This window comes from Polypterus senegalus, chromosome 13 (assembly GCF_016835505.1).
Source record: "Polypterus senegalus isolate Bchr_013 chromosome 13, ASM1683550v1, whole genome shotgun sequence".
NCBI classification, from domain to species: Eukaryota; Metazoa; Chordata; class Cladistia; order Polypteriformes; family Polypteridae; genus Polypterus; species Polypterus senegalus.
The window spans coordinates 65,845,228-65,872,693 of NC_053166.1; the positions used below are offsets into that span (position 1 = coordinate 65,845,228).

Genomic DNA, 27,466 nt, shown 5'->3' on the forward strand with positions numbered 1-27,466 from the left:
TTCAAAATACACATTTGAAGATCTTTGACATTACAATTTGAGGTGGTTAGACAAATCACCGTTATCCCAGATTAGAGGTTTACAAAATTACTCATGTACACTATGTTTGGAAGTGGCCGTCACGATCCTCATGCTTACACTGTCATCCGTGTTGGACATATAAAATAGTACAAGCATGCCAAGACAACCCAAGTATACTTCTGAGCTGGCATAATTCTGCAGAGAAAAGTGGCAACAACTCCTAAAGCAAGAAAGCAATGAGTCATGTGTAGAAGTGGGTTTTGTTCAGGTTTGTACATCAAAGCTTTCTATTAACATACATAACAGTAACATTCTCCTGACAGAATTAGTAAAATGCAATTTTATCAGGTGTGGCCAAATATCTGCATGGAGAAAAATGTAAATGTAACATGGTTTAACTGGCGCATTGCATTGTTTAAGATGGTTAATATAGATCTAAATTTAGGTGCAAATTCGGTTAGAAAATTAAAGCAATGCTCCTATTCTTACTGCAAGGAATGATGACAGGAATTTGTACAGGGAACTACCTGTAATAACTGGAGCAAATACAAATATATCTATTATACAAGTTCAGGCCTGATACACAGTATATGATTAACAAGATAAATGCTGTTATTTAGAAGAAAACGTGCATGGTTCTTTACATAAAAAATTTACAAATTATAGGCAGAGATTGTTATATTTACTTGAAAGCAGACACACAAAACTGTATTGGTTACTGCACCAGGTTTTATGTAGAAATGTTTGAGCTGTGCAGTTTTACACTAACGTTGCAGAGTTTGAATGTTTGTTGTAAAAGGTTGATCACAAGTACAGACAGTTAATACCACAGCAGATGATGTGTGTAAAATGTGGATATTGACACAAAACAATTTTTGCTACTGCCTAAAATGTGTTTTAAACATTTCTAAATTTTAATGAAGAAATGATCATACATAGACAGACAAAATAAAAGTGAGCTCCTTGATCTTGCCTTTGGGCAGCACAGGATTATGTGCCAGCCATACCCAGTAGCATAAAAAGTTATCAACTGACAAAAACAGAAAAACCAGTTGTATGCTTTTGTACTAACTTAAAGCTAAGATCAGTACAAAATCTTTGTCGGACGCTTAAAATAAATACATTTAATCTTAATACTGATAAAGCAAATCTACACTTTATTTGTACAACTTTGCCAAGATTGGAATGGAGATAAATAGAAGGCACAACGATCTGTTTTTACAATATTAAAAAAAAAATAAAAAATAAAAGCAAAGAACACATCTCCCCTAGTAAACCTCAGTACAGTCAGGACATGTTTGTTTTTCTCCCCCGCTCAAAATAAATCCAGAATAAAATTTAGCTTGTATACAACTTTAAATACATGATTTTCGTTCCATTTTTTTTTTACATTAAAACTTTGTTGTGCAGTGCAGAACCAACCATTAAAGTCCCAATGGCGTTGAGGGTTGGGTGTATTACAGGAATTGGAAGAATCACTTCTTGCGCCTTCACACCTCAGACTGGAATACCATGATTAGACCCAGGGTCCGATCCAAAAAGGTGTTTATTAGTACAGTGGCTCCTCAAAAAGTAAACAATTTAGAAAGTTACATTTTTTCAATATGCACAAAAAAAAAAACCAAAAAAAAAACACAAACACGTTCCTTTAAGAAACAGGGAGAGAATGTTAAAACCAGTCTTGATTTTTCAAGTAGCACTTAGTTACAAAAATTCCAAACTTGACAAAAAAGGGGAAAAAAAAAAAAAAAAACAATTAGGAGACATGGAAAGTGAAATCAATTTCAAAACCAAGTCCAGAATAAACAGGGAGATCACATTCCAAATCCCCAAAGCTGAAATGGGGAGAAAAATTAAGGGGGTAGGGGATTAACACAAGTACTGAAAGCCAGCATGTGGGCAATTTGAGGCCTGCAAAACTGGTCGTAACAGCTTATTGGCGAGAGCCCATGAAACGGTTCTCACTGGCTCCGGTGCCTCGTCCTGAACCAAAACTGGGCTTCTGCGACATTCCACCTCTAGGAGGTGGACCTCGAACACCACCCAATCTGTCACGAGGGCCTCCAGGTCCTCTAGGACGAATATCCCTGCGATCTCCTTCACGAGCAGCACGGGTCTTCTTTTCTTCCACATTTAGGCGCACATCACCTCGGAACTTGATTGGCTATGAATAAAAGCCAAAAGTTAATACACCAAAATGAATGAAACAAAACCTCCACACATAAAAAATGTTTGAAAAATTAAACATCTTTGAAATAATGTAAAATAGTGACTTATTCATGAATATATGCAATACCAAAAAAAAAAAAAAGATTTAAAGAATGCTATCAATATTTTATCAACAATAAAACTATGAGTCAGATGAAAATTTCATATCTAATAATCTTCAATTTTCCTTAAGTTCTTTAAGTAAAAAGCCTTAAATGACTTTTCCAAACGTAATGTAGACTCCCAACGGTTGGGAACGAGTTGTAGCCCATTGCCACTTCACTGCCATACATATTCACCTCGGATGATCACAGGGTCCATGAGGGGCCTAGGCCTCCTAAAATCCACCACCAGCTCCTTGGTCTTGCTGGTGTTAAGGTGTAAGTGGTTTGAGTCGCACCATTTAACAAAGTCTTTGATTAACTTTCTGTACTCCTCCTCCTGCCCACTCCTGATGCAGCCCACAATAGCAGTGTCATCAGCGAACTTTTGCACGTAGCAGGACTCCGAGTCATATTGGAAGTCTGATGTATACAGATTGAACAGGACCGGAGAAAGTACAGTCCCCTGCGGCGCCCCTGTATTGCTGCACACAATGTCAGACCTGCAGTTCCCAAGACGCACATATTGAGGTCTGTCTGTACATACACCCCTTTTCTGAATTCACCCAACAAGCAAATCAATGGCTAGAAAACTGGAAGCTCTGCACATGCATTGATATGAACCCATGACTCTACAACTGTGAGGGAGTAGTAGTAAACACCGGGAACTGTTCTTCATAAAATTCAGCAGTTATTAAACCGTAATTAAAAAAAAAAAAAAAAAAGACAAATGACTGCTCCTCTCCCAGAACTAGCACTACCTGTCTCTGACAGATGACAGGAGAAAAAAAAACAAAAAAAAACACAAGTCTTTGTCTTCAAGTCTTTATGTTCCTCTCCTTGGGAAGTAGGAGGAACTCATAAGCAAATTTTCTTATACAAATTAAGAAAACAATGTTTGCATGCATGTGCTTGCATGGTTGGTGTTTCTGAGAAGAGACTTTTGCCTTTGTTTTTAGCAAGTCTGAAAGAACTTTGAATTAAATGGACAGCAAGTTACCTAACCTCCATTCTTACACCTAAGGTCAAGTGGAGTCCTTGATCTGCTAGGATAAAGGCTCCAATATTACTAAATGTGCAGGCTTGTTTCTACCAATAGTTTTGTGGAAGCTATGCATCTCACCAGAGATTAACTGACCTTTTAATTGTCTCTCTATTATATAAAAAAAAAAAATCTTGAACGTGATGAGACATTTTAATAAAGAGAATTTCATGTCCCACGAGATGAGACTTTGTGCCAAGAGATGAATTGAAAATCTAACAGGTCCAAGTGGGGGCAGAAATAAAAGAAACAGTAGAAAACAAAGTAGAACGTTGTAAAGAGGTTCAAAAATATTAGCGTGATACACATGCAGAGCAGGTCAGAGGTTATGAAAGTACTAAAATTCGAAAGTCTCAAAAAAACCGATAGTAAAGAGTGCATTAGCGCTAACAAACAAATTATTACTCTGTCAAATAACGGAACAGCGAAAAGAGATTGATTATATGGACATAGGTGACATGACAGAGTTATTTACAAGAACCCACAATTCAGTCAGGTTTATATTTATGATCACGGAGAAGCGATGCAACATAGAATCAAAAGAGTTAAACGATCGGACGTATTAGAAATTCTACAGCCAATAATGGATACAAATCCATACGACCAAAATTATTGCACTTTACACAAAATTTATCTGAAAAACACGGACAAAGAAGTTTTCGTGGATTTCTATATGAATCAGAAAGATCACGCTCACATATATAATAAACCAACATGTGACGAATTGTCAGTGATAATATAGTCTCAAAAGACGGAGATATAAAGACAGAGTTGGTATTAATGTTTATCCAAAAGCACAGCATGATTCTTCACAAGCGGCAGATCCGGGAAATGACTAGCGTGTAGGGCGTGCACGAGGGTTGGTGAGCGAAGTGAGCAGGGGGAAGTACTTAACTCAGTACTTTATAGATGCCTCTCTGGGAACAAATACAGCTTTGAGTCTTTGTGGGTCTACACAGGCTACTGATTTACCATGATTTGGGAAGTTTATTTCATTCTTTCTGGCAGAATCTTTTAAAACACCACAACAAGCATCTTCAGGTCTCTCAGATGTAATAGGACATTCAAGTCTGGGCCAGTCAAGGAAAGCTATAGATTTTTCCTTAAGTCACTACATAGTTGTCTATGTTGCTCTAAAAGGTGAACTGTCAATGAAGAGATATTCAGTGAAAACTTGGAACAAGTTTTCTTCAAGGACCTTTCACTATTTGGTCGCATTCATACTTCCCTTAGACCAGTCTCTCTGTCCATGCTGCTGATACTACCACAACTATGATTAACTTTAAAGATGGCATTAAGCAGGTGATGAGCAATGCCTGGGCCTCTCTAGACCTAGAGCATGGAGATCTGCTCAAACACCTACAATTTTCTCTTATCTGACCAGAGAACCTTATGAATAAAGGAATTTGACCTCTGTGCCACCTCGTATTTATACCCCAGTGAAACAGGAAATCATGGATTATTGCTTGAAAGTTAATACACTCTGAACAACTTTTTTTTTTTAAATAAAAAAGATGGAAAAGTTATTACTTTGTACAAAATAACGGGTTGCAAATAACTGGTTTTATTAAAAAATAATATCCTGACGAGGGATTTTTTTTCCCTCATAAATACTAAAGGATAGATTTCTCTCATTTTTTCAGTACGAGATTAAGGTAATTCACCAAAAGGTGAATTTCATAACCTTTTTTAGTGCCAATAATTGTGGAGGGTACAAGTGTTTGAGTTGACTGGATATAGTTTAGAAGGGCAATTTGCCACAGGTGGAATCCAGTCAAGTTCTAAAACACATCAAGGATAATCAAACAGGATGCAACTAACCCACTTGGAGTGCCATAGCAAAAAGTTCGGAATACTTTCTTTCAATTAGACATTTCACTTATGATTTTTTAGCAAATTTGCAAACTTTGTGCTTTCAATTTTGGGTCACAAATGGCAAATATATCCATTAAAAATTTAATTTCCAACACAACAGAGTGTGCAGAAAGCAATGGAGTCTGAACACTTTATGAACTGTATGTAATCTATCACATTTAACTCGAAATTAAAATTCCATGAAATTTTTTTTTTCTTTTAAAAACAAGTTGGAGTTCATTTGGCAAAGTTTTAAAAGTGACTAGTTTTCAAAAGTATTGCTGGTGACACTGTACCCCTCTTCATTTTAGTATTTTTATATATGAAATGTAACACTGCGTTGCTGAAGGAAACAATCGTAACATTTTTACATAAGCTATACATCTTACAGCCAAGTAAGTATGTTCTTCTTGATAACATACCTTATTATTTAGAATTTTCTGCACAGGCTCAGGATCGTCAAATACCACAAAACCAAAATTTGGCAATTTGCCACCACTATTGATTCGTAGTTCTACCACATTACCGAAGCCTGAAAAATAAAACATTTCAAAAATTGCAGGAGTTCAAAAAGTTACTAAAATCTAAAACATCAGCTCTTTCATATGACAGAAAACTTTAACAATATTCTAGAAATAGAAATAAAATTGTTTCATGTGAAAATATTTGACAAAGTTCAAACTGAAGGCATATGGCTTTAAATTAGTCTCAAGCAACACTAATGAAGAGGTTCTATATAAACTGAATAAGAACCTGGAGATGAAAAATATAATGAGACAAATGAAATACTTTGAACATACAGAAAGACATGAATAGTACAATTACAGTACATTACGGAAGGAAACAGAACATCTCAAATGAATGATAAAAGAATGAACAGAAGTTAACAGAGAACTGACAAACACAGCAAAAGACAGTTCCAGATATGCCATGTTATTTGCCAACATCAGTCTCTTAAGAAGGCAACAACAGAGAGAGCCCTTTATATTTCATTAAACTCTCCCCCTTTTAAAATTTTGATATACTGTACCTTTTTAATCCTCAACGGGGAAATGTGCAGGTACTTCAAAATTTCTAAAGGAAATAAAATATGCATTCCCTGTTGGGTTTATATTGGGAGAATGACTTTATCCAAAGCAACTTGCTGGCCAAAGTCTGCTAAGAAAAGAAGTGTGTGTGTGTATATACTATATAATTTTTTTTTTAACTCTCATTTCTGATGGAATTCCTTGGTTTTGTTCCATTATAATGCTATATATCATGGACATCTGACTAATGAGCTTGGAGACATGTTTGTATTTGAGAAGACAATGTGCTGTAAACTTCTAAATTTATCATGATCAATTACCATTTACATCATTAATAAAGACCAATGAGCTAGTTCTAGAAGCTGCCATGCATGCCCAAGCCATGATGTTGCATCCTCCATGCTTTACAGATGTGTGGTTAGGATCACTGTATTCGCTTTCTTTCAACACACATTTCCCTTTCCATGTCTTATAAATGTTAATCTTTACTACTTCTGTCCATAAACATTTGGTAAGAACCTTCTGGCTCATCTTTGTACTTCTTTGCAAATTCCAGTCTGGCCCTTCTGTTCATGATGCCCAAGAGAGGTCTGCATCTTATAGTGTAGCCGTTGTATTTTTTTACATTTTTCTTTTGCCATTGGTGAATACTGACACCTTCACCCTGTAAATAGTCATTTTCTTTGTATGTTGTTATTTTTGTGTTTATCTTCACAGCTCTAACAGTACCGTCATAAGCTGCTGTATAGACTTTTGGGACGACCTGCTCATTTGCAAATTGCTTACGTCTCCCACTAGTTTGGTTTTATCCCCCAATATATCCTAAACTGTTGATTTGGGAATTCCCAATTGTTCACTAAAGGCTCCGATTAGTATTTTCTGAGTTTCATTTGGTTTTGCACCTTTTAGTCTTTGGAGTTTGCATTTGTTGTTCTTTTGCTGACATCAAACCCTATACCTCGGAGCTCTCTAGTGTGTTATATAATTAAGGGAACAGAATCTCAACAAGTATAATAACTATTAGAACAATTCTTCAAGTTCATAGCAGCATCAGATTTAAAATGATGTAAACATGTTCCATTAACAATATTACCATGGTCATTTTGTCAAGCTTATTAATGTTTCTATGGATTCAAACTACTACAATGGAAAAAGACTAGGTTCAGAAACAAGTCATACTGACTTTCAAAGAACTCCTTCAGCTCCGCTTTGTCCACATCATGAGGCAGGTTCCCCACAAACAGTTGATGACTGTCTGGATATCTCACAACCCTTCGAACTTCAGCATCACCCTGTTCACCTTCACGAGCTATTTTCAAATGGATGGAGGAGAGGGTTGGTTGGAGAACAGAACAACTTGATTAGTCAAAGATATCACATAAAATGGAAATCAAGTCTACTAAAACAGATTTTTTTTTTTCTTTTTAAAAAAACTCTGACACTGCTGTGAACCTGACTTAAATAGGTTCATTGTAGAACTGTGTTACCAATTTTTTCTTAGAGACCTGTTTTTGTTTAATGTCTCTTGCAAGCAGTGTTCACTTATTACAAGCAATGGAGCTTGAGGAGACAACCATTTCCCAAAGATTTCTTGAGGCAAATTGCCTTCTCCGAACTACATTTTGGCCAGGCCAATTTACAGCTGTCCAAAGTCCAAGGCATGATTACTGAACATCCAGATCCAACTTCCACATTGCTATGGAGAGATTGTGCTAATTTAATTCAGAAAGCATTCCTGCTTTAAATTAATCCAGGGCACAAAAAGGGTTATGAGGCGAGTCACTACTACTACTACTACTAGAGAATACTACAGACAATGTGTAAAAATTTACATTTCTCCTTGATGTAACTGAAATGCAATATGCAATTTAATCCCACCTGAACGGTTTGATTTGTTATTGTAAACTGTGGAGCAGACCGTTAAATCAAGGAAAAAAATGTTTTTTTGTCAAGACATTAGGATGGCACTGTATCTAGTGCGTTCCTGTAGCATTTCAAAACTACTGATCTCATTCACCAATTGATAGTCATATCAATCAAAATGTATTATACTAGCTCTCTGCTGAACAGTCTTTACAACAGTGTGCTCAAAAGACACCAACTAAGCACAATACAGCTGTACCATTTAAAAGGAATGGTGACAAAGTAAGGGAGCTACAGCACCAGTATGTACAAGTAAAATATCTTAAGTACGGTCAGTCAGGCCAATGGGGAGGGAACATCTCTATCTGCACTACTTCAAAGTGTATTGTGCAAACTCATATTTCCCTTGTAAGTTTATACAACTCACAGCAGCTTCTTACACACCCTCTAGATGGATCTTATCCCTGATAATAAGGGGGCTAGGATTCAAAATCATTTAGTACATGGTAACTTGGTGTTTCAGTTATGGAAGCTCACCTTATCCCATTAACCAATGGTTAGAGGATGCTGATGAAATTTCTCTTACCCTATTCCCCACTCCTTTAACCAATTAAGGAGTTCTAATTAGAATGGAGGTGGAAGGATTACGATTGCCAGCCATGTACTCCGATGACCTTGCTGGATGCCATGGATGCAGCATGAAAGGACATCACAGCAGACACATGCTAAGAAACACATTCCAAAAGGTTTTCTGCATGGAAATTGCAAGGGAAGACATCCAAAGTAATGTGGATGAGAATCTGTGGCCCAACAACCAGGAATATCAGGGGGTGTAGAAAGACTTGCACTGTAACTCTCCATATATATATATATAAACTGCATATACAAAATCAGAAATGCTCCTTAAACATAACTATTTTTTCCTTTGTGTTTCTTTACCGTGTCACAACAACATGGGTTTGTCAACAAATTACAGTACCATCAGTAAAAGCAAAATATGAATCCTGTCCAATTTCCCATATGGCAATGGGAAATTCTGTACTGCTGAAATTGACATATGCCAAGCCATACAGGAAAAAAACAGACATTGTACATTTTCAATTATTGGCATCAAAACCTTAGCTATAGTTCAGATTAGAAAATACCTTCAGAGTGCACGTTATATTGACAACATGAGCCAAGTATTTTAACAATCTTTTTGGTAAACAATGACAAAATGATGGCAACAACACGTTCACCAACATATTTACTTTTAAGAGATAAACAAAGGATTTTGAGCAAGTTAGACTTTCGCAGGTAATCCAGTGTGCAGTGCGGTTTGTAGAAACTGTTTCAAGAAACAAAACATGCCTCCTTACTTGTTTTGCAAATGTTAAGTTCTGAAAGATTTAAGAAATGTTCTAAAGTGAGAAAAAACTATTAACTCTTGACACTGACAAACTGGTGAGAAAACCCCGATGTAGTAGTATTATGTATTGTTTATCCTACTACTACACCACATATTCAGATCACCCTGCCATTAGTATAATCTCCCAGAAGGGTACTGGTAATGTAATACTAACATGAAAATAAAAATGGCACTGACAAATTTAGCAGTAAAATTTAACAAATTCTACTTAAAATTTCACTGCCAAAAAAAGCATTACTTTCCAAACAAATATTCTGTATTTCTACATTATTTGAATGTTAATTTTGAGGTCATAAAGTATTCAATTGAATTAAATGTATTTTTGTCTCCAGTAAAGAAGATAATGTACACTCAATGCATTTTACCTGGACGAGGGCCTCTATGTATTGGAGCTCCTGGTCGCTGCTCTCTTACCCTCTGATCTCTCTGAGGTCTTTGTGTAGTCACTTGTGTTTCAGGCTTGGGCTCCACTCTGGGCTAAAAAAAAAAATTGAACATACCTATTATGCAAGACTTTTCATAAGGTATAAAACTTAACTGCCAACTCTACATTTGTCCTGTGTGTCACCTGTGATAGACTAGCACCATTTGAAGGACTGGCATTCTCACCTTATGCCCAACATGGCTGTGATAGGTATAGGTTTTCCTCAAACCTGAGCTACATAAGCAGGATAAAAATATGTGGAAAAAAAGACTAAAGATAAATTTCAATGCAGAGAGACTACCATGAAAGTCAAACTTCATATGAATGTCAAAACAAAATATATTTCCATTTTGTTTCATTATGTAACAGATACCCATGATGTGCATGTTCTTTCAAGCAAACATTATTTTTAGGAGCCTTCTACTTTTGTCGTCTTCATAATACTAATAATGTAAACTAACTATAATTGCTATAGAGATAAAGCATTGTTACTAAAAGCTAAGTCCCTGAAAATGTTTTTGTTTTTTACCTGGACTGTTGGTGCTTTGACAACATGTGGTGGAATTCCAGAAACCGGTGCTACACCACTTGGAGGGAGATTCTTGCTAGTCACAGAAGCCCAAGATGACTGCTGCAAGAAATAAAAACATACTTAAATCCACAGAGATTGATGGGCCTCCCTAATCTTGATTGTTTTTTCTCTGGGTAATTTACCTATTACAATACATTAGGTTACAGCCCTACATAGCTGAAATGAAATCAGCTTTTTGAACACCTTTCTATCACTTCATTTAACCTCTAATTATCCTCAGGACCAAAAGCACACTGCACTCCTTCAATTAAAATCTTGCAGAGCAGCCAGCAACTAGGAGGGTCTGCAATATTGGAAAAAAAAAAATCTCTTAATATTTTCTGTGACTTTGATGGGAACGATAATTAGACGATATTCTGCATCCTTTAAAAACATTTTTATTGAAGTCTTATTGCTCTAGCTTGGCCTAGCTAGGATATTAATTGTAGCCTACTAATGAGGTTAATGGAAACAGTTGAGGTAAACAGGTCTTATTTATTTACTTAAAACTAAAGTAAAATAACACAAAAACATTACAATCACCAGTCAGTATTACAGAGATAAAACAGTGCAAGTATGTGTAAACCATTTCAATAAGAGCAACAAAACTATTATCATGAGACACCCTTAATCTAAACAAGATATGAATCCAAATGGAATAAAATACTAATCATAATTGAAATACAGGGCATGAACATTACAGTGTGGACAAACAGCTCTCTGGTGTAAGGTGGATGGTGCAGCATATAAAGCAAGAACAAAAATCTAACATACTTTATTACTGTATAACAATCCAAAGTTCTGTCAAACACTTCACAGGAAAGAACTATAAAAAATTGCTATAAAAAAAAAAATTAAACAAAATTAATGTCAATTTCTGTCCACTATTGCACAAAGATATCGGAAAAAATTGGAAAATTCTAAGGAGGAAACTTCAAGTTTTGCAACAGATTCACTACTCTGTCCACAGCATATGGCTTCAGACTACCAAGTTTACTTATTTACTCTGGTGCTGAAAGCCATCTTAGAAGGGCTGCACAGGCATTTTCTTTGCGAGTTCCCCCAATTTGGGGAAAATGTACAGCTTGTGTTTTTCTACTACTCAAGTAGATTTACATTACTGTGCACCTCACCTCAGGTATCAAATAGTTGTTGATCTAATTTTCAATAGCAGTGTGCAGAGACTTGCCTTCACTGAATTCCTGTGCTTTTTTTTTTATAAATATAGCTGCCAAAAGGCTTCTCCTCCTCCCCCCGGCATCATAACAGCAGTGTGAGGAGGTGGAAACCTGTACAAGTGTTTTAAATAAGGGGGGAGCCTTTTACCAGCTTTTTAAAAAGTGTTTTGGAATCAAGGAGTCCTCAGTTCTTACCGCTGTACTATCAAATAAGTAGCGACGATAAGCCAAACTACCCCGATTTATTTTTCCTTTGGTTATAGTCTTGAATAAAAGTATTTGTTCTGCTCTAGTTGTACCTTTTGTGAAAGTGTTTGATATTTGGACTTCAGTCTTCACACATTATACACTTCATGTCAAAATGTTGTCATTAGTACTAAAACATGAAAAGTTTGTATTTTAGGTATGTGTTCAACATTTCTTGCATTTCCTGTCATCCTACACTTACATAGGTCTTTGTAGACACAGAACACATATGAAATGCACGTGTTCCACATTTATTTTTTAGGCTATACAGCTCTACGTACTACCTTACTCCCTGATAAACAAGAACTGAGCTGGGAGAGGTTTTTGCTGTTTCTGCGATGGTGGGAGGATGGGATAGCTAACTGCTTGGGCTTATCGACACATTTATAAAACAAGAGACGCTGAATGGAGAGGTGCGAGCAGATTTAAGGTGGGTCGGGTTTGAGTTTTTTCGTTGGATTTGGTCATTCCTTTAATAATGCTCCAATGATTTACTAGAACATTTGCTATTACCGTATATGCTCCAATTTGTCACCTGTCTCCAATAAGCACTGGGCTTCAGAGGGACACGGCCAAATAGTAGCCGGGTCTTTGATATTTGCCTACCAACGTACATTGTAAGCGTCTATCAGATGTGTGTAATACATGTGCATGTCAGCACGTTGCATATATAAGAAATCCGGATACAGTATATCGGTTTCTAAAACTGCTTCATTTTCGTGCTGGGTTGACCAAGAGGCGGAAATTTGCGTGCATCTTCACGACGTCTGATGGTGACATGGATCATGTCTGCATGGGATGAAATCTCAAATGAAATGATTCGGGAATCTTTCAAAAATTGTGGCATCACCAATTCTACCGACGGCAGTGAGGATTCATTGCCTCAAAGAAAATCAGCCGTGTTTTGAAGGAAGAGAGAAATTGTCGGCAGCAAGAATTCTAAGCGTCGTGACAAACCTGGAAGAAGAGGAAGACAATAGTGAACTGGACAACAAAGCCGTCATTGCGGATTTGGGCAACGAATAGCAGTGAAAGAAAGACATTGCCATTTATCTTAAACAGTCTTATGTTGCATGTGAAATTCAAATAAAGTAGCTGTTTGTAATATTAGCCAATATTTTTGTGTACCTACCTGTATGTACCAACACACGTGAAAAAATATTGCATTCTGAAGGTTTTTTGTTAATAATGGCCAGGCTCTATTAAGCGCCAGGAGCCGAGGCTAGTTTTTGCAAATAAACGCCCAGGGCCTCTATTGGAGCATATACGGTATACCATTTTACAATTGATTAGGGACCAACAACATTCCTCTACAACTCTGAACTGTTGTGCCCAGAAGCAAACTGCTTACATCCAAGGTCTCCCTTTTGAGCACAAAATTATAGATCTAAGAAATTGTTGTATCAAGGACAAGCTGGAGATTCGGTTATGCTCAGGTAATAATTTAGCTTTGGGGGTACACATCACTTTAATCACTTTTGCAAAATTAACAGTGACCAGTCGTGTGTGCCAAGTTTAATCTCCTTCATTTATATAGAATTTCAAAAGCTAGAATTTTACTCAAGTCTTGAAATTACCAAGCTGGAATAAGGATGATAACACCCCACTATAGGACATGTGTAATAAATCCTTCCATTAAAATCTTGTTTATAACAGATGTATACATCCAAAAAGTCGCATCTTTCCATTATAATTTGCATAGGTCAAAGCACTTCTCTTCATGTCATTAATTTACTATTTTGTGCTTTACACAGAGCATGCAAAAATAAAAGCATAGTTTACTGAATTAAAAACCCACACAACATTAATCAGCCCCAGACTGATGACTACTTTAAGTGGACATGATAAGTATTGTTATTACAATTCCATACCCTTGAATCCTCTTGTACAACAGGTGCAGGATCTGCTGGTGTTGGAGAAGGACTTTTCTCCACTTGCTCTTCTACTCCTCCAACATCTTCTTCAGGGCAGGTTTCAGATTTAAGTTCTTCTGTAGGCAGCTCAGGCTCAGGCTCGGGCTCGGGCTCAGGTTCAGGGGATACCGTCTGCTCTTCCAACTGCTCTTCCAGTTCATTACTAAAATATAATGAAAATAGCAGTCAGCTAGGTAACATTTTGAATTCTTTTGTAATGATAACAAACCCAGGTCGTTATGACAACAATTGAATGTGAAGCTGAATTAACCTAGTTGTTTGCTCATAGTAAGCATTTGCATCTTCTGGGACCACTTCAGGAGACTGCTGCCTTTCTTCTGGTTCTTCAACCTCTTCTTCAGACTCTGTGTGTATATTTAAAAAAACAAAAAAAAAAACAAAAAAAAAACGGTTAATCAGTTAATAATTACAAAAATTTGTGGGGACACCTTAAATCGCCATACATATTTTGGTTATTAACAGACCGCCATCATAAGAATACTGCTGCTACTTACCCTCAGGAGGTTCTGTGTCTGAATCCCCAAATACTTCATCTTGGTAACGGAAAATGTCATTGTGCACATAGAACTTGTTTGGAATTGTACCCTAAAAATGGCAACAGTAACACAAAATATTTCAGTTAACCTATGACCTTTTAATTTATTCCACTAAAATGCACAACAGAAATTAAGTTATCCCCTGCTTGTACCAAGTATTTGCATTAAGTCAATTAAAACCATAAAATAAATGAATACATTATTTATATTTTATTATTCATGCACACTGTTGCACATTTGCTTCAATATTTTTATCTTTAAGGTAGTAAAATGGGGCAGTTAAATTTTGCCACCAATGTTAATTTTGGTTTCTACCATGTACTGATTAAATTGGAGTATGTCCTTGACACTTTTAACGCAAATGTTCATCTAAAAAAAGGCTGGTGGAAGTGGTAAAGTCAAAGCAAATTTAAGTTTTTGGCAAAAAAAAAAAAAAACCCACACTACTACTGGGCAAATACAATGCCATTGTCTAACACTTTTGACAGTCACAATAATTACACAGAAATTGTAAAAAAGTGGCCTTCATGTTCTGTGAATTCTCCTATAATGTGAAATCTTACCTCTGGTGCCAATACAAATGTTTGCATGAATCTTCGCATAGGCTGCATGTTGTTAGATAGCTCCCCCATCACTTGAACCACAACACCATCATTTAATGTAGCATGAGCATCAACATGACGAATCTTCGTATGGCAATCCCGGAAGCTCAAGGACATAACTTTTTTATGAATTTCCTGAAACACAATTATTTATTTATTAATTATATATATATATATATATATATATATATATATATATATATATATATATATATATATATATATATATATATATATATATATATAGTATTAAGTATTTAAAAGAGAACCAACAAATCACTGCATTACCTGTTGGCTATAAGGAAGCAATGTGTTAATCAGCAACACCAACTTTGGCCCTATTGATATGTTTTCTCTGCATGAAACTAAAAGTGCTACTTGGATATGAAAAACTCAACCAAGTAAGCAGGTTAGAAAATGGATGGACAAACAAATTAAACTAGTCATTATTTCATTTAAGTAGCTCAGAGAGGAGTCATTTTACATCTCCAAGCTAAATATATAGTTCCACAAATGATCACCAAGAGTCACCTTGCCTCTACATTGACAATGGACTTCATGCATTTCATATTTACCAAATTCTCATCTACTTTTTCCACCCTGAATACTTTTATCATTTTTTATTAGGATGGATTCAAAGTGGTCTTTGCAGAAAAAGACTGGTAATTATTGTATTTTCTGTGAGTGCAGTGCAACTGGATATGGGGGGGAAAAAAAAAACAAATGTTAAAATTTAATTTAGGTAATTACACAAACATAAAAGGGCAACTCTGCCTTACATGAATTTAAAACTAGGACCTCGTCATTGTAAAGGCCAAATACAAACTCTATACATTCAAAGACATTTTTACAAAACCTGAAAAATTCACTTATGCCCAGCAGCCTGTAAAATTAAAATGACTTCACTTTCTTAGTATTAGACCCAAGTGTCACTCAAGCAGTAAAAACAGTGCTAAAAACATTAGTTCCGAATGTCAATCGGGAAACTATAGATTTATCTTGTTTAAGACCTGAGGATTACTCTGGCTGTAAAAGTACCAACAGTGTTAGTGTCAAGCATGTTTTGCTTAAGCATCAGGCCTGAGCGTTACCTGTGCAACAGTGTAGATGTGTCTTAGGCTCATGATGGTGTCTTGTAAGAAACGCCTTTCATTAGTAGTGATGACAAAATGAATCTGTCTTCAGGCAGTGAAATTGAAACACTCGGTAAAACCGAAAGTGATTCTGGGAATCTGAAAGTGCCTCTCGTGTCACTTGCAGAATGCAGTGTGCTGTTCATATTACTATTTCTATTGTTATTATATTTTGTACACTTGTGACTTTGTACTTTTGGTTTTTTGCACTTTTTACAGTTAAAGGATAAGCTTTAATAAGAATGTTAATTTTCAAGCCAGAAAAATGTCATGTTAAGGAGGTTAACCTATTAAGACTTCATTAATAATATACCTCAATTACCAAAATCCTCACAAACAAATCCACATCGAGATGTGAGAGATCTGTAGTCCTAGAGTTTCCTCCATTTGTCACTGTGCAGAATACTTTCTTATATTAAACAAAAAACACACCACACACATCGCAGCCAAATCCACTTTAAACACAAAATGCAAAACCTGAGGGCTAATTAAAACAGTATTAATGAAGAAAATACACAAACTTTTAATTAAAATTATTAATGGATCCTAATGTCATTAGGTGCATAAACAAAATTGTATTCGGTGACAAGAGGGTGCAAACTCCTGTCCACTCAAGAAAAAAGCATAATTAAATGCACTGTAGCATTGGAAAATAGTGCACATGCTCATCTATTTTCTATTGAACATTTCACCTCTCTTTGGAAAGGGTGTGAAGATGCAGATAAATGAAGATGAATGTTACAAAATAAACTGCATCATGTTACTACTTAGAGAAACTGTAAAGCACTACATGAAACATTTATCCATAAAGAATTTTGTACGTGGCAAATGTGTACCCAACACTAGAGTAGCTTCAAAAATAACTAAAAATCAATAGTACTAGAGTAACAAGGATTTTCTTGCATTGTCTCCCATATCTGAAGAAACCAGTTTTAGTACATCACAGTAAAGTACTACTACTACTACATTTTACTCTTTTAGAGGGAAATCTCTTTTCCATAGTAATAGTTGTAATAATAATTTTTAGAACTAAAATGGTGCAAAAGAATATTCCAAGTATAACATATATTCATTTAAAAGTGCACAATTTTCTTCAGGCAACTAAACCAATTTGCTCAGTGTTCTCCCTAGTGTCTTTTAACCGGGCGCTCTGCCTGGCTAATTTAGTTGAGCGCCCGGCTGTCATCTAGCATGACATTGTGAGACGACAGCCGCAGATCTAATGATCTGCAAGGATGGCAAGGGACGAGCGGGCGGGTGGGCAAATATTTTAGAAGCAGTATTGCAAGTTGTGAGGGGAGAGGCGCGGGACAGGATGTTGCCGATCACTCAATGCTAAAGCTAATAGCGGGGACGAGGCGGAGCGGAGTTCACAAGAAAAGTGTATGGGGGATGTGGGCTTTCGAGAGGGGGGTGTACATGGAAATAGTGGGGGCGGAGCAGCTTAATTATAGTAGCAAGGAGTATGGAGAGGTGGGCAGGCAAGAGGAGGCTGTACATGCTAACAGTGGGAGCGGAGCGACACTTCACAAGCAAAGAGGATGTGGAGGTGGGCAGGCGAGAGGACGACTGGAAAAAAAAAAAAAAAAAAGGGTCTAGAGGAACCAGCCTGTCAGATATCAGAAAAAGGGCGTCAGGAAGTGACGTCTCTGTTCTCAATGTCAGTGCAGTCTGTGTAATGGTGCTAAGATAAGATAAGCAGCAAGAGTAAAGTAGAAATATTGAGAATAAAGTCGACATGTTGACTTTATTCTCATAGTTTGTCATTAAAGTAGAACAGCGCAAACTAAACTTCATCTTAAAATGAATATTTACTGGATTTACATAAATTATAATGGCACATGAAATGATCTGTGTTAAGTGTTCTCTGGTCCATGTTAATCGATATGTGCTTCTTAAACTGACTTTCACTTGCAGTAAGTCATGTAGGATGTGGGGTTTTGTGATGCGAAATTGACCCTGCTTGTGTTAGCGTGTATGTGTGTGTGCTCGTATTCACCCTGGATGAGCTGGTGCCTTGTTCAGGATTTGTTCCTGCCTCGCACACGATGCTAGCTGGGATGGCATAATTAAAAATGTATAAACAAAGATTTTTTTGAAGTTCTGAACACTCCGTGGTCCAAGTTTAGAACTAGTTTTAATTTCACAAAGATGTTTATCGTGTGGTGACCGATTATGTGCAGAAAGAAAAAGGAAGTGTGGAGAAAGAAAAAGGAAGGATAGGAACTGGGGTTTTGGTACTTCAAATAGAGACGAGACAGCATGCATGCAATAAAGAAAGCCCGCTCAGAAGACTTCCATTGAATTCTGTATTCGCATCTCCGACCACCAGATCACAAACCCAACATTTACAAAACATTTAAGTTAAACCTGTGCGATACCCATTCATACATCCAGTTTTTTGGAGCCTCGTCACACCTGCAATAAAGTTCCCTATACTGAACGTACACCTGGGGACCCCTTAATGCGAGGAAACAGCACTACTGCCACACCACCGTGCATGTTTAATACATGCTTTTAATGCATATCATGAAAATGATATCAAGTATTTATCTTAGCATTGCAAATGTTCAGAGAGCAGGAATATCATGAAGTGAATGAATTCTGTGTGGCGATCCCTGCCAGTGCCTCCTCAGTGCAAGAGGAAGTCTGTTTAAGAAGCGCGTAGTGATTAACAACTCGGTCGGGGAACACTTAACACAAAACATTTAAAGTACTAAAATAATTTATGACGGGGTTTGAGAAAATCTAGTAAATTAAACTTCGATTTTAAGATGAAGTTTAGTTTACGACATTCTACTTTAATGACAAAAACTATGAGAATAAAAAGTGGAAATGTCGACTTTAATCTCAACATAAACGTTGATTAAATTGGAAATGCGGAGTTTATTTTTCCCTTCACTTTGCCCATATTTTTTTTTCTGCCATTCCTTTTTTGTTCATATCTTGCCCTGCTGTAGTGCAAGTGTGCATTGACTTTCCAACAGGCTCACTTTCCCACTCAAGTCTTATTCATAGGTACTTTTAATTTTTTTCCAAACGTTTTACCAACATGAGCAAAAGAAGTGTTCAGAAAACAACACTGCTCAGTTATTTCAGAAAAGAGACGCCATCTAATGAAGGTGCAGTGTCAACTACTCATGTGGCAATTTCAGACAAAGACATTGCAGAGGCTGGTCCATCAGGGGAAATCTCTTCAGCACACACTCTGCCAATTGATAAATCTAAGCACCACTTATCTGGCACAAACAATGGTTTAAAGATTTTGATTGGCTAATGGTCAAAGAAAATGGTATGTGGTGCTCATTGTGCATGAAATGTTCAAACACCCACCCCCCCCAAGGAGGGAGTTACCTTGGGTAAACGTGCCATGCACAAGAATTCGAAAATGAAAGCTTGCTGAACCATGAAAAAAGTATATGGAGTCTTCTGCTGACCTTTTAGGAAAGCGTGTACTACAGCAAACTAGAAAATCGGTCAAATTGAAAGATTTGCATCCGTGTTAAATAACTTGGAGATGCCTTTGTGGGAGCTTGAAGATCCATGTATTGGTTGGCAAAAAATTAGTTGCCACATACAACGTTGTTTGAAAAGCTGTTGGAACACTAAGGAAATGGATTGCTCCTTTTTACAACATCTCAATGCTGGTAAAAATGCACAGTAAGTACCCCTCTGAAAGAATAACGCAAGAGGCGCTGGATGTCTTGGCATCAGAAATAAAATCTAACATACTGAAAAACATAATTTTTAAAAAATGTTTTCAGTATTCTGTGTGATGAAACGACAGACATCTCAGTTGTAAAACATTTACATTAAATATGTTTGCCAGATCACTAAAGAGGTCAGAATTAGTTTTGTATCAACCCGCAATATGATTGATGGCAAAGCGGAGACTATAACCATCACACTGAGTGAGACTATGGACACTCTAGGCTTGAAAACTGCTAATCTGGTTGAACTAGGGTCCGATGAGTGGCTATTACGATTGGGAAACAGAAAGGTGCAGCAACACTGCTTAAAGATATAACATCTGGACTCTTGGTCAACTGCCACTGTGTAAACCACCAATTGGCCCTTGCAAGTACCCAAGAAGCAGCTGCCATACCTTATTTAACAAAACTGAACAACATCTTAAGGCAATTGTTCAGTTTCTTCCAAAATACTTCAGTTAGGATGGCTGGTTTAACGGAAATTCAAAATATTCTGAACATTCCCCAGATTAAGCTGAAAATGCCCAGCGACACTAGATGGCTGTCTCATGACTTTACAGTACAGTCACTATGGACAGTGTACGAGTAGTGTCATAGCTGTGCTGGAAAGAGAGGCCACTAAACGAAATGACATCACAGGTTCAACATACAATTTTGTTTTCTCTCTGATGATGCTTTCAGACGTATTAAATTTGTTGTCCAACTTATCTAAGGCTTGGCAAAGGCATGATGTCAATCTTACCGAAATTGAGCCAATTTTGCTTGTCACAAAATTGTCCATCATGGAGTTGAAAGACACTCCTGGGAGATATGTTCAAAGCCTTCATTCATCATTGTCTGGCAGAAGAATGATCAGATCTCCACACTGTTTATACACAGAGTCATTCAAAACTACAATACACGATAAATACCTAGAGACAGCTGTCAAGCACCTAGATGCAAGATTCCCTGACATGCCAATTATTTCCAGCTTTTCAAAAGTTTTCAATGCAGAAACTCACGATTCAAGTGAGTTTGCTGAAATTCGTTTCAATCATTACTCCAAAAATGGTAGCCGTCCGATTTTAAAATAAAGTAGCAGTCAAGAATGAACAGTTGCATCAAAATTTATCAAAAAATCATACAAAGACTTCAGTCCAAAACAGATTTTACTAAAAATGGCAACGACAGAGCTCAAAGAGTCGTTTCCAAATTTAGCCAAACTAGCACATATTGGGCTAGTAATCCCAGTGAGCACAGCTGAATGTGAAAGGGGGTTGTCTGCCCTTAAAAGCATCAAGACATGTTTGAGAAATCGCATGAATCAAAGCACGTTAAATAATCTCATGCTGATCTCCTTGGAGGGTCCAGATCCTGGGGACTTTGATTATGGAAAAGCTGGAGACAACTGGAACTCTAAGAAGAATAAGCATTTAATTGAAGACACCTTCTGCATATGCAAGTTGACTCTGAAGAATATTTTTAAAATTTTTCTTCATTAGGTTTCCCATACTTTTTTTTCCATGGTTTTCACTTTTCTTCCCGACAGCGACAATACTTGTGTCTCTGTTGTCATAACAATTGTTATTTAAAATTTGTTTTAGGGTTGCAGGATCCTGAATTGGATACTTCTTAAATTTAATTAAAATATTCTGGCACAAGGGAGCACTGGAAAATAATCAATAATAATTAACTAATAAAAATAGTGCACATTTAAAATTTACCCTGTTCCCTGCTACTTTTTCATGCCACCCGGCTGGAAAAAATTTCTGGGGAGAAAGAACACTATTACTAATTAAATAAAAAAGGATGGGGCGAAGTACAATTCATGTACTACCAAGCCAGATATTTTTAAAAAAATGCTGCAGTCTGTGGCAAAACAGCTTTGTAATTTGAGAAAAACTCAGCTGACCACTGCCAACAGCCATAGCTGTAATACATTCCCTTAAGCAACTATGCTGTAATCTGCTCTAACCATATTCTTTTACATACACTGCACTTAATCACTGGTTGCAAGACACCCGTAACAGATTCCACAGGAGAATATGCAGAAGACTTGCAAAGAGGAAAAACTGTCTTCTTGCAGCTGAGCCTTGATGCCTCGCATTGACCAGTGTTCTCTTCCTATTAGCTGAGCACATACTGGAGCATCAAAGAAGTGCTTTTTATATGGTCCCCATTTCCTGCATTGTTGGCAGGTTTCACTTGTGTCAACTTCATAAAGTATTACCTCAAGTTTTCCAAATATTTTGGAAACCGTGGATGCCAGAAATGGTAGATACCACACTGTTTTTACAGCACAACATGTTGCAATTACTTTTACTTGTGCCAGTCAATGCACTAACACAATTTTGTTTGTTCGTTTCACTTTGTTCTTACCATGGAGCTGATAGCAATCAAGTTTGCTGTAAATGGGAATGCATGCGTTCCAATTAAGCACACACCTACTGTGGATGTTTTATACAAATAGAAGGGCATACCAGGTCTGGCTGAGGGAGTTGCAAACAGATTTTCCAGAATTGCAAACCAATTCCATCTTTTAAACTGGCTTCTGCACTAGGTAAAGCACAGCAAACCTGTTAATTGGTGTTGTAAATATTTTAATATACTTTTGTACAAGAGATGCTACAAGTTACGGTTTTCAAAAACAATTCTTGTGAGACTTTGACACCACTTGTTTTAGCATTTTAATTACAAAGGCTTCAAAATTGTTGGGCACCATTATTAAAAGGAAAATAAATCACCTCAAAAGGTTTAGGGAATAGTACTTTTGCAGATAGTAAGGTAATATTAAACAAAAAATACTTTTGGGTAGGTTTTCATTAAAATATAAAGCTTTAATTTCAAAACAGATTTAATCTTTTGCTGTTGCGGCTGGTGAAAAAAAAAATCTGGGCAAAGGAACACTAGTTAAACTGAAGCAGCACTTAGCTATTTTATAATGCCATACCCATCTATCCATCCAGTCACTCGCACTATGAGAGCAAGTTCAATGAACATCTTGACCTGTCCAGTACCAGACCCTCAGGACAAATCCAGGCTAAAATGTATTATACCCTTTCCAACAAGCTGCCAAATCGGATGCCAGCTTTCCCATTTCTACGGTGTTCCAAAACTTCAGTCTGACATTCACAGTCCCCTTATTCTTCTCATAACTTGCCCTATAGATGAGGAAAGGAACAGGTGCACCTGCCACCCAAATTTTATACTACACGTGTCTAAATTGCCCAATCCTCTACAATCCTGTTCAGTTCCCCATTCTCCCGAAACCCACACCATAATGTCTGCAACCCACCTCCATAATCTTCCCATAGTGTGTCCTATAAACACATCCACAGCACAAGTCCAACCCAAATTTTATTCTGTCTCTGCTAATAGTGTGCCCAGTCCTTAACCACTTCCACTGTATTCTTTAAATCCACATCATACAATCACGATCTCTAAATTTTCTCAAATCTTGTACCCCAGTTTAGCAAGGATTCAATAGGTGTGGCAAATGATAATCTAATTCTACTCTAAAACTCCAGCTGGTCTGCCCAGCAGAGAGCAAATTTACCAGGCTTACCTCACCTGGATACAAATTCACACTGCAGGATGCACACACCCCCACATTTTGAAACATAACTTGTGCCCCAACCTGTCTTGTACTCCACCCACAGGAAAAGCCCGGCCTAAAGTAAGGTTTAGATTCAGTCATTTACCTAAAACTGCAAAAAAAAAAAAAAAAAAAAAAAAAAAAAACAAAACCCACTATACTAATGTCAATATCAGCATTTCCCATAATTTTTCTTGTAATGGCACACTTTTTGTAACCAAAAAATCACTGTAAGGCGCACCAATATTGCACTAACCTCAAACACATTATGTTTCCTACTATTATGTGGGGACTACATAAAAAAAAATGTGTATTTATATAGATGTATATATATTTAAAAACTGCCACACACACAATATTTGCTACCAATAAATGTGGAAGTGTCCAATTAAAAAGGGCTGCCACAGGTCACCTGCTTGCCAAAACATCATAGACTTGCATACACTCATTTGGTCAGTTCTCTAAAACCCAAGTTACCAAAACTATTCTAGAACATTTCAGAAACTATTTACTTCTCTGATGCTGATCATTCTGATGATAAAATAGGTCATTACAATAGCAAGTAACAAGAAGAATTCATAATTTCAGAATTACGGTATTTGAGGGTTCCTCTACAGTGCCTTTTTCTCTTGCATGATTTGGCTCAAACACTAATCAGCACATTGTCATCTCATAATAGGCTTAAGTTTCAACTTTCACATTTTTCAGTCCTACTGTTTTAACTCACTTAGACCATCCTCCACACACACACACACACACACACACACACACACCCCCATTATCGAGAGACCGAGGTTTTCAGTATCGCCGAGATCCATCGAAAACTGGAAATCGAAATTTGACAAATCTAAAGCTTTCGCTCCTCCCCCATAGATGATAGGTTATGGTGGGGATGGCACAAAAAGGTATCAAAACCCTGGATGAAATGAACAGACATAGTAATAAACAGTTGTTAGAAATACCTCATACAAGTAAAGAATGCTTCTAATGTTTTTTGTAAATTACAAACCTTTCATTTAGAGGTTTGAGTATCTTAAAAATATTAACTCACCGCCTGACCAAACACTGCTTCAGCAGGCTTCCCATTCTCCAGTCCTCCATGAACATAAGAAGAATTTTTTCCGTAAAACCTAAAAGCATTGAGAAGTGAAAATTTTAATTGATTCAGAATAAATGATTGTGTTAATTACTATCATTGTTGTGTATACCTTCACATTTTCATCTTAAACAATTGTACAATAAATGGAAAGAAGGCACAGTGCCCAAGTAATTAGTTCCTTTACCTTTATGGCAAGTGAAATGGAGCCCAGCCATCTCATCTTTAAGATTCACTTTGTTAATATTTGTATAATACATAAAAACAAACACCACATTATCTCCTTTCTAACTCCCAAAAAATGTTTTTGGCCTTTCCGCTGTCACTCATATAATCTATACTAATAAAAGGCAAAGCCCTCACTCACTCACTAATTCTCCAACTTCCCGTGTGGGTGGAAGGCTGAAATTTGGCAGGTTCATTCCTTACAGCTTCCTTACAAAAGTTGGGCAGGTTTTATATCGAAATTCTACGCGTAATGGTCATAACTGGAAGCAGTTTTTCTCCATTTACTGTAAGGGAGATGAGCTTCAACGCCGTGGGGGCGGAGTTTCGTGTGACATCATCACGCCTCCCACGTAATCACGCAGTACATAGAAAACCAGGAAGACCTCCAAAAAGCGCTGAAGAAAACATGCATTATATAATTGAGAAGGCAGCGAAACAATAAGAAGCGAGCGAGTGACATATACAACCATATTGATGAGTTCTGCTACTTGAAACAAAGCACGATGTAAACCTACACTTTAAATTAAGTTCATAGACAGGCTGCGCTGGCGTTTGTAATTTAGTGCCTGCCCATATAAGGCCGTCCGTCAGCGGCAATCCAATAGCAAACTGCCACGGGTAAATATTCACGGGTGAAGGACTGTGCTTATGGAGAGGAAGATGAGATGGTCAGGGTGGTGTTTGACACAAACTCAGCGAAACTGCGACAGAAACTTTTAAGTGCCAGGACTAAGGTAACATTAAATAAAGCTATGGACATAGCACGAGATGGCACCAGCACAGCTGGGAACCTTCGATGCAAGTACACCGAGTGGCTCACGTGAACTGAAGCAGTGCACAGATAAAAAGCAACAGTTCCAAAGAGCTGAACAAAAACCGAATTACACAATTGAAAAGGCAGCAAAAAATATGAAGCGTCTGATAAGCATATTCATAAATGCAGCTACTGTGGAAACAAAGCACACGGTGGAAAAAGTCAATGTCCCGCTAAAGGAAGACAGTGTAAAAACCCGTGCATGCAGTGTGTCAGGTCTCAGATAAAGAAGAAGACGAGCTGTTTATTGATGCAGTAAGAAACGAATCGATGAATGAAACCTGTCATCTTTACAACGATTGACAAACACGGAATGTAACTTGAACACAACACATCCTACAAATACGAACCTGATTGAAAGAAATAATAAATAATCAAATCCTTGATGACAGCAACACTCAGTAACACTCACAAAACAAATACTGTATATTGACAGTCATGTTACGTTATTTTTAAAATGTTCCCTTTTCTTTTTCTAGCTTTTTTAACACACTACTTCTCCGCTGCGATACGCGGGTATATATACAGTGGAGGAAATAATTATTTGACCCCTCACTGATTTTGTAAGTTTGTCCAATGACAAAGAAATGAAAAGTCTCAGAACAGTATCATTTCAATGGTAGGTTTATTTCAACAGTGGCAGATTGCACATCAAAAGGAAAATCGAAAAAATAACTTTAAATAAAAGATAGAAATTGATTTGCATTTCATTGAGGGAAATAAGTTTTTGAACCCTCTAACAAAAAAAGACTTAATACTTAGTGGAAAAACCCTTGTTTGCAAGCACAGAGGTCAAACGTTTCTTGTAATTGATGACCAAGTTTGCGCACATTTTAGGAGGAATGTTGGTCCACTCCTCTTTGCAGATCATCTCTAAATCCCTAAGGTTTCGAGGCTGTCTCTGTGCTACTCTGAGCTTGAGCTCCCTCCATAGGTTTTCTATTGGATTAAGGTCCGGAGACTGACTAGGCCACTCCATGACCTTAATGTGCTTCTTCTTGAGCCACTCCTTTGTTGCCTTTGCTGTATGTTTTGGGTCATTGTCGTGCTGGAACACCCATCCACGACCCATTTTCAGTTTCCTGGCAGAGGGAAGGAGATTGTCGCTCAGGATTTCACGATACATGGCTCCGTCCATTTTCCCGTTAATGCGATTAAGTTGTCCTGTGCCCTTAGCAGAAAAACACCCCCAAAGCAAAATGTTTCCACCCCCATGCTTGACGGTGGGGACGGTGTTTTGGGGGTCATAGGCAGCATTTTTCTTCCTCCAAACACAGCGAGTTGAGTTAATGCCAAAGAGCTCTATTTTGGTCTCATCAGACCACAGCACCTTCTCCCAGTCACTCTCTGAATCATTCAGGTGTTCATTGGCAAACTTCAGATGGGCCTGCACATGTGCCTTCTTGAGCAGGGGACCTTGCGAGCCCTGCAGGATTTTAATCCATTGCGGTGTAATGTGTTTCCAATGGTTTTCTTGGTGACTGTGGTCCCTGCTAATTTGAGGTCATTAACTAACTTCTCCCGTGTAGTTCTAGGATTCTTTTTCACCTTTCTCAGAACCATTGACACCCCACGAGGTGAGATCTTGCGTGGAGCCCCAGAGCGAGGTCGATTGATGGTCATTTTGTGCTCCTTCCATTTTGAACAATCGCACCAACAGTTGTCACCTTCTCTCCCAGCTTCTTGCTAATGGTTTTGTAGCCCATTCCAGCCTTGTGCAGGTCTACAATTTTGTCTCTGACATCCTTGGACAGCTCTTTGGTCTTTCCCATGTTGTAGAGTGTGGAGTCTGCTTGATTGATTGATTCTGTGGACAGGTGTCTTTTATACAGGTGACTAGTTAAGACAGGTGTCCTTAATGAGGGTGACTAATTGAGTAGAAGTGTCTAACCACT

General features: G+C 37.4%; 1 protein-coding gene across 2 annotated transcripts in view; it reads right to left on the reverse strand.

The window, feature by feature from the left end:
• Positions 1 to 912: 912 nt before the first annotated feature.
• Positions 913 to 27,466, reverse strand: part of g3bp1 (GTPase activating protein (SH3 domain) binding protein 1) — a 58,601-nt gene continuing 32,047 nt past the window's right edge. Inside the window, exons 3-12 of one of the 2 annotated variants that reach the window (XM_039773749.1) lie at positions 24,485 to 24,563; positions 14,978 to 15,151; positions 14,373 to 14,463; positions 14,129 to 14,222; positions 13,816 to 14,020; positions 10,479 to 10,577; positions 9,891 to 10,002; positions 7,438 to 7,563; positions 5,649 to 5,758; positions 913 to 2,185 (exon numbers count right to left, since the gene is read on the reverse strand). In XM_039773749.1, coding sequence (XP_039629683.1) covers positions 1,955 to 2,185; positions 5,649 to 5,758; positions 7,438 to 7,563; positions 9,891 to 10,002; positions 10,479 to 10,577; positions 13,816 to 14,020; positions 14,129 to 14,222; positions 14,373 to 14,463; positions 14,978 to 15,151; positions 24,485 to 24,563 — 1,321 coding nt within the window. In that variant the 3' untranslated portion in view covers positions 913 to 1,954. Of the gene's footprint in view, positions 2,186 to 5,648; positions 5,759 to 7,437; positions 7,564 to 9,890; positions 10,003 to 10,478; positions 10,581 to 13,815; positions 14,021 to 14,128; positions 14,223 to 14,372; positions 14,464 to 14,977; positions 15,152 to 24,484; positions 24,564 to 27,466 lie in introns of both variants that reach the window. The other variant, XM_039773748.1, reaches the window with a different exon arrangement.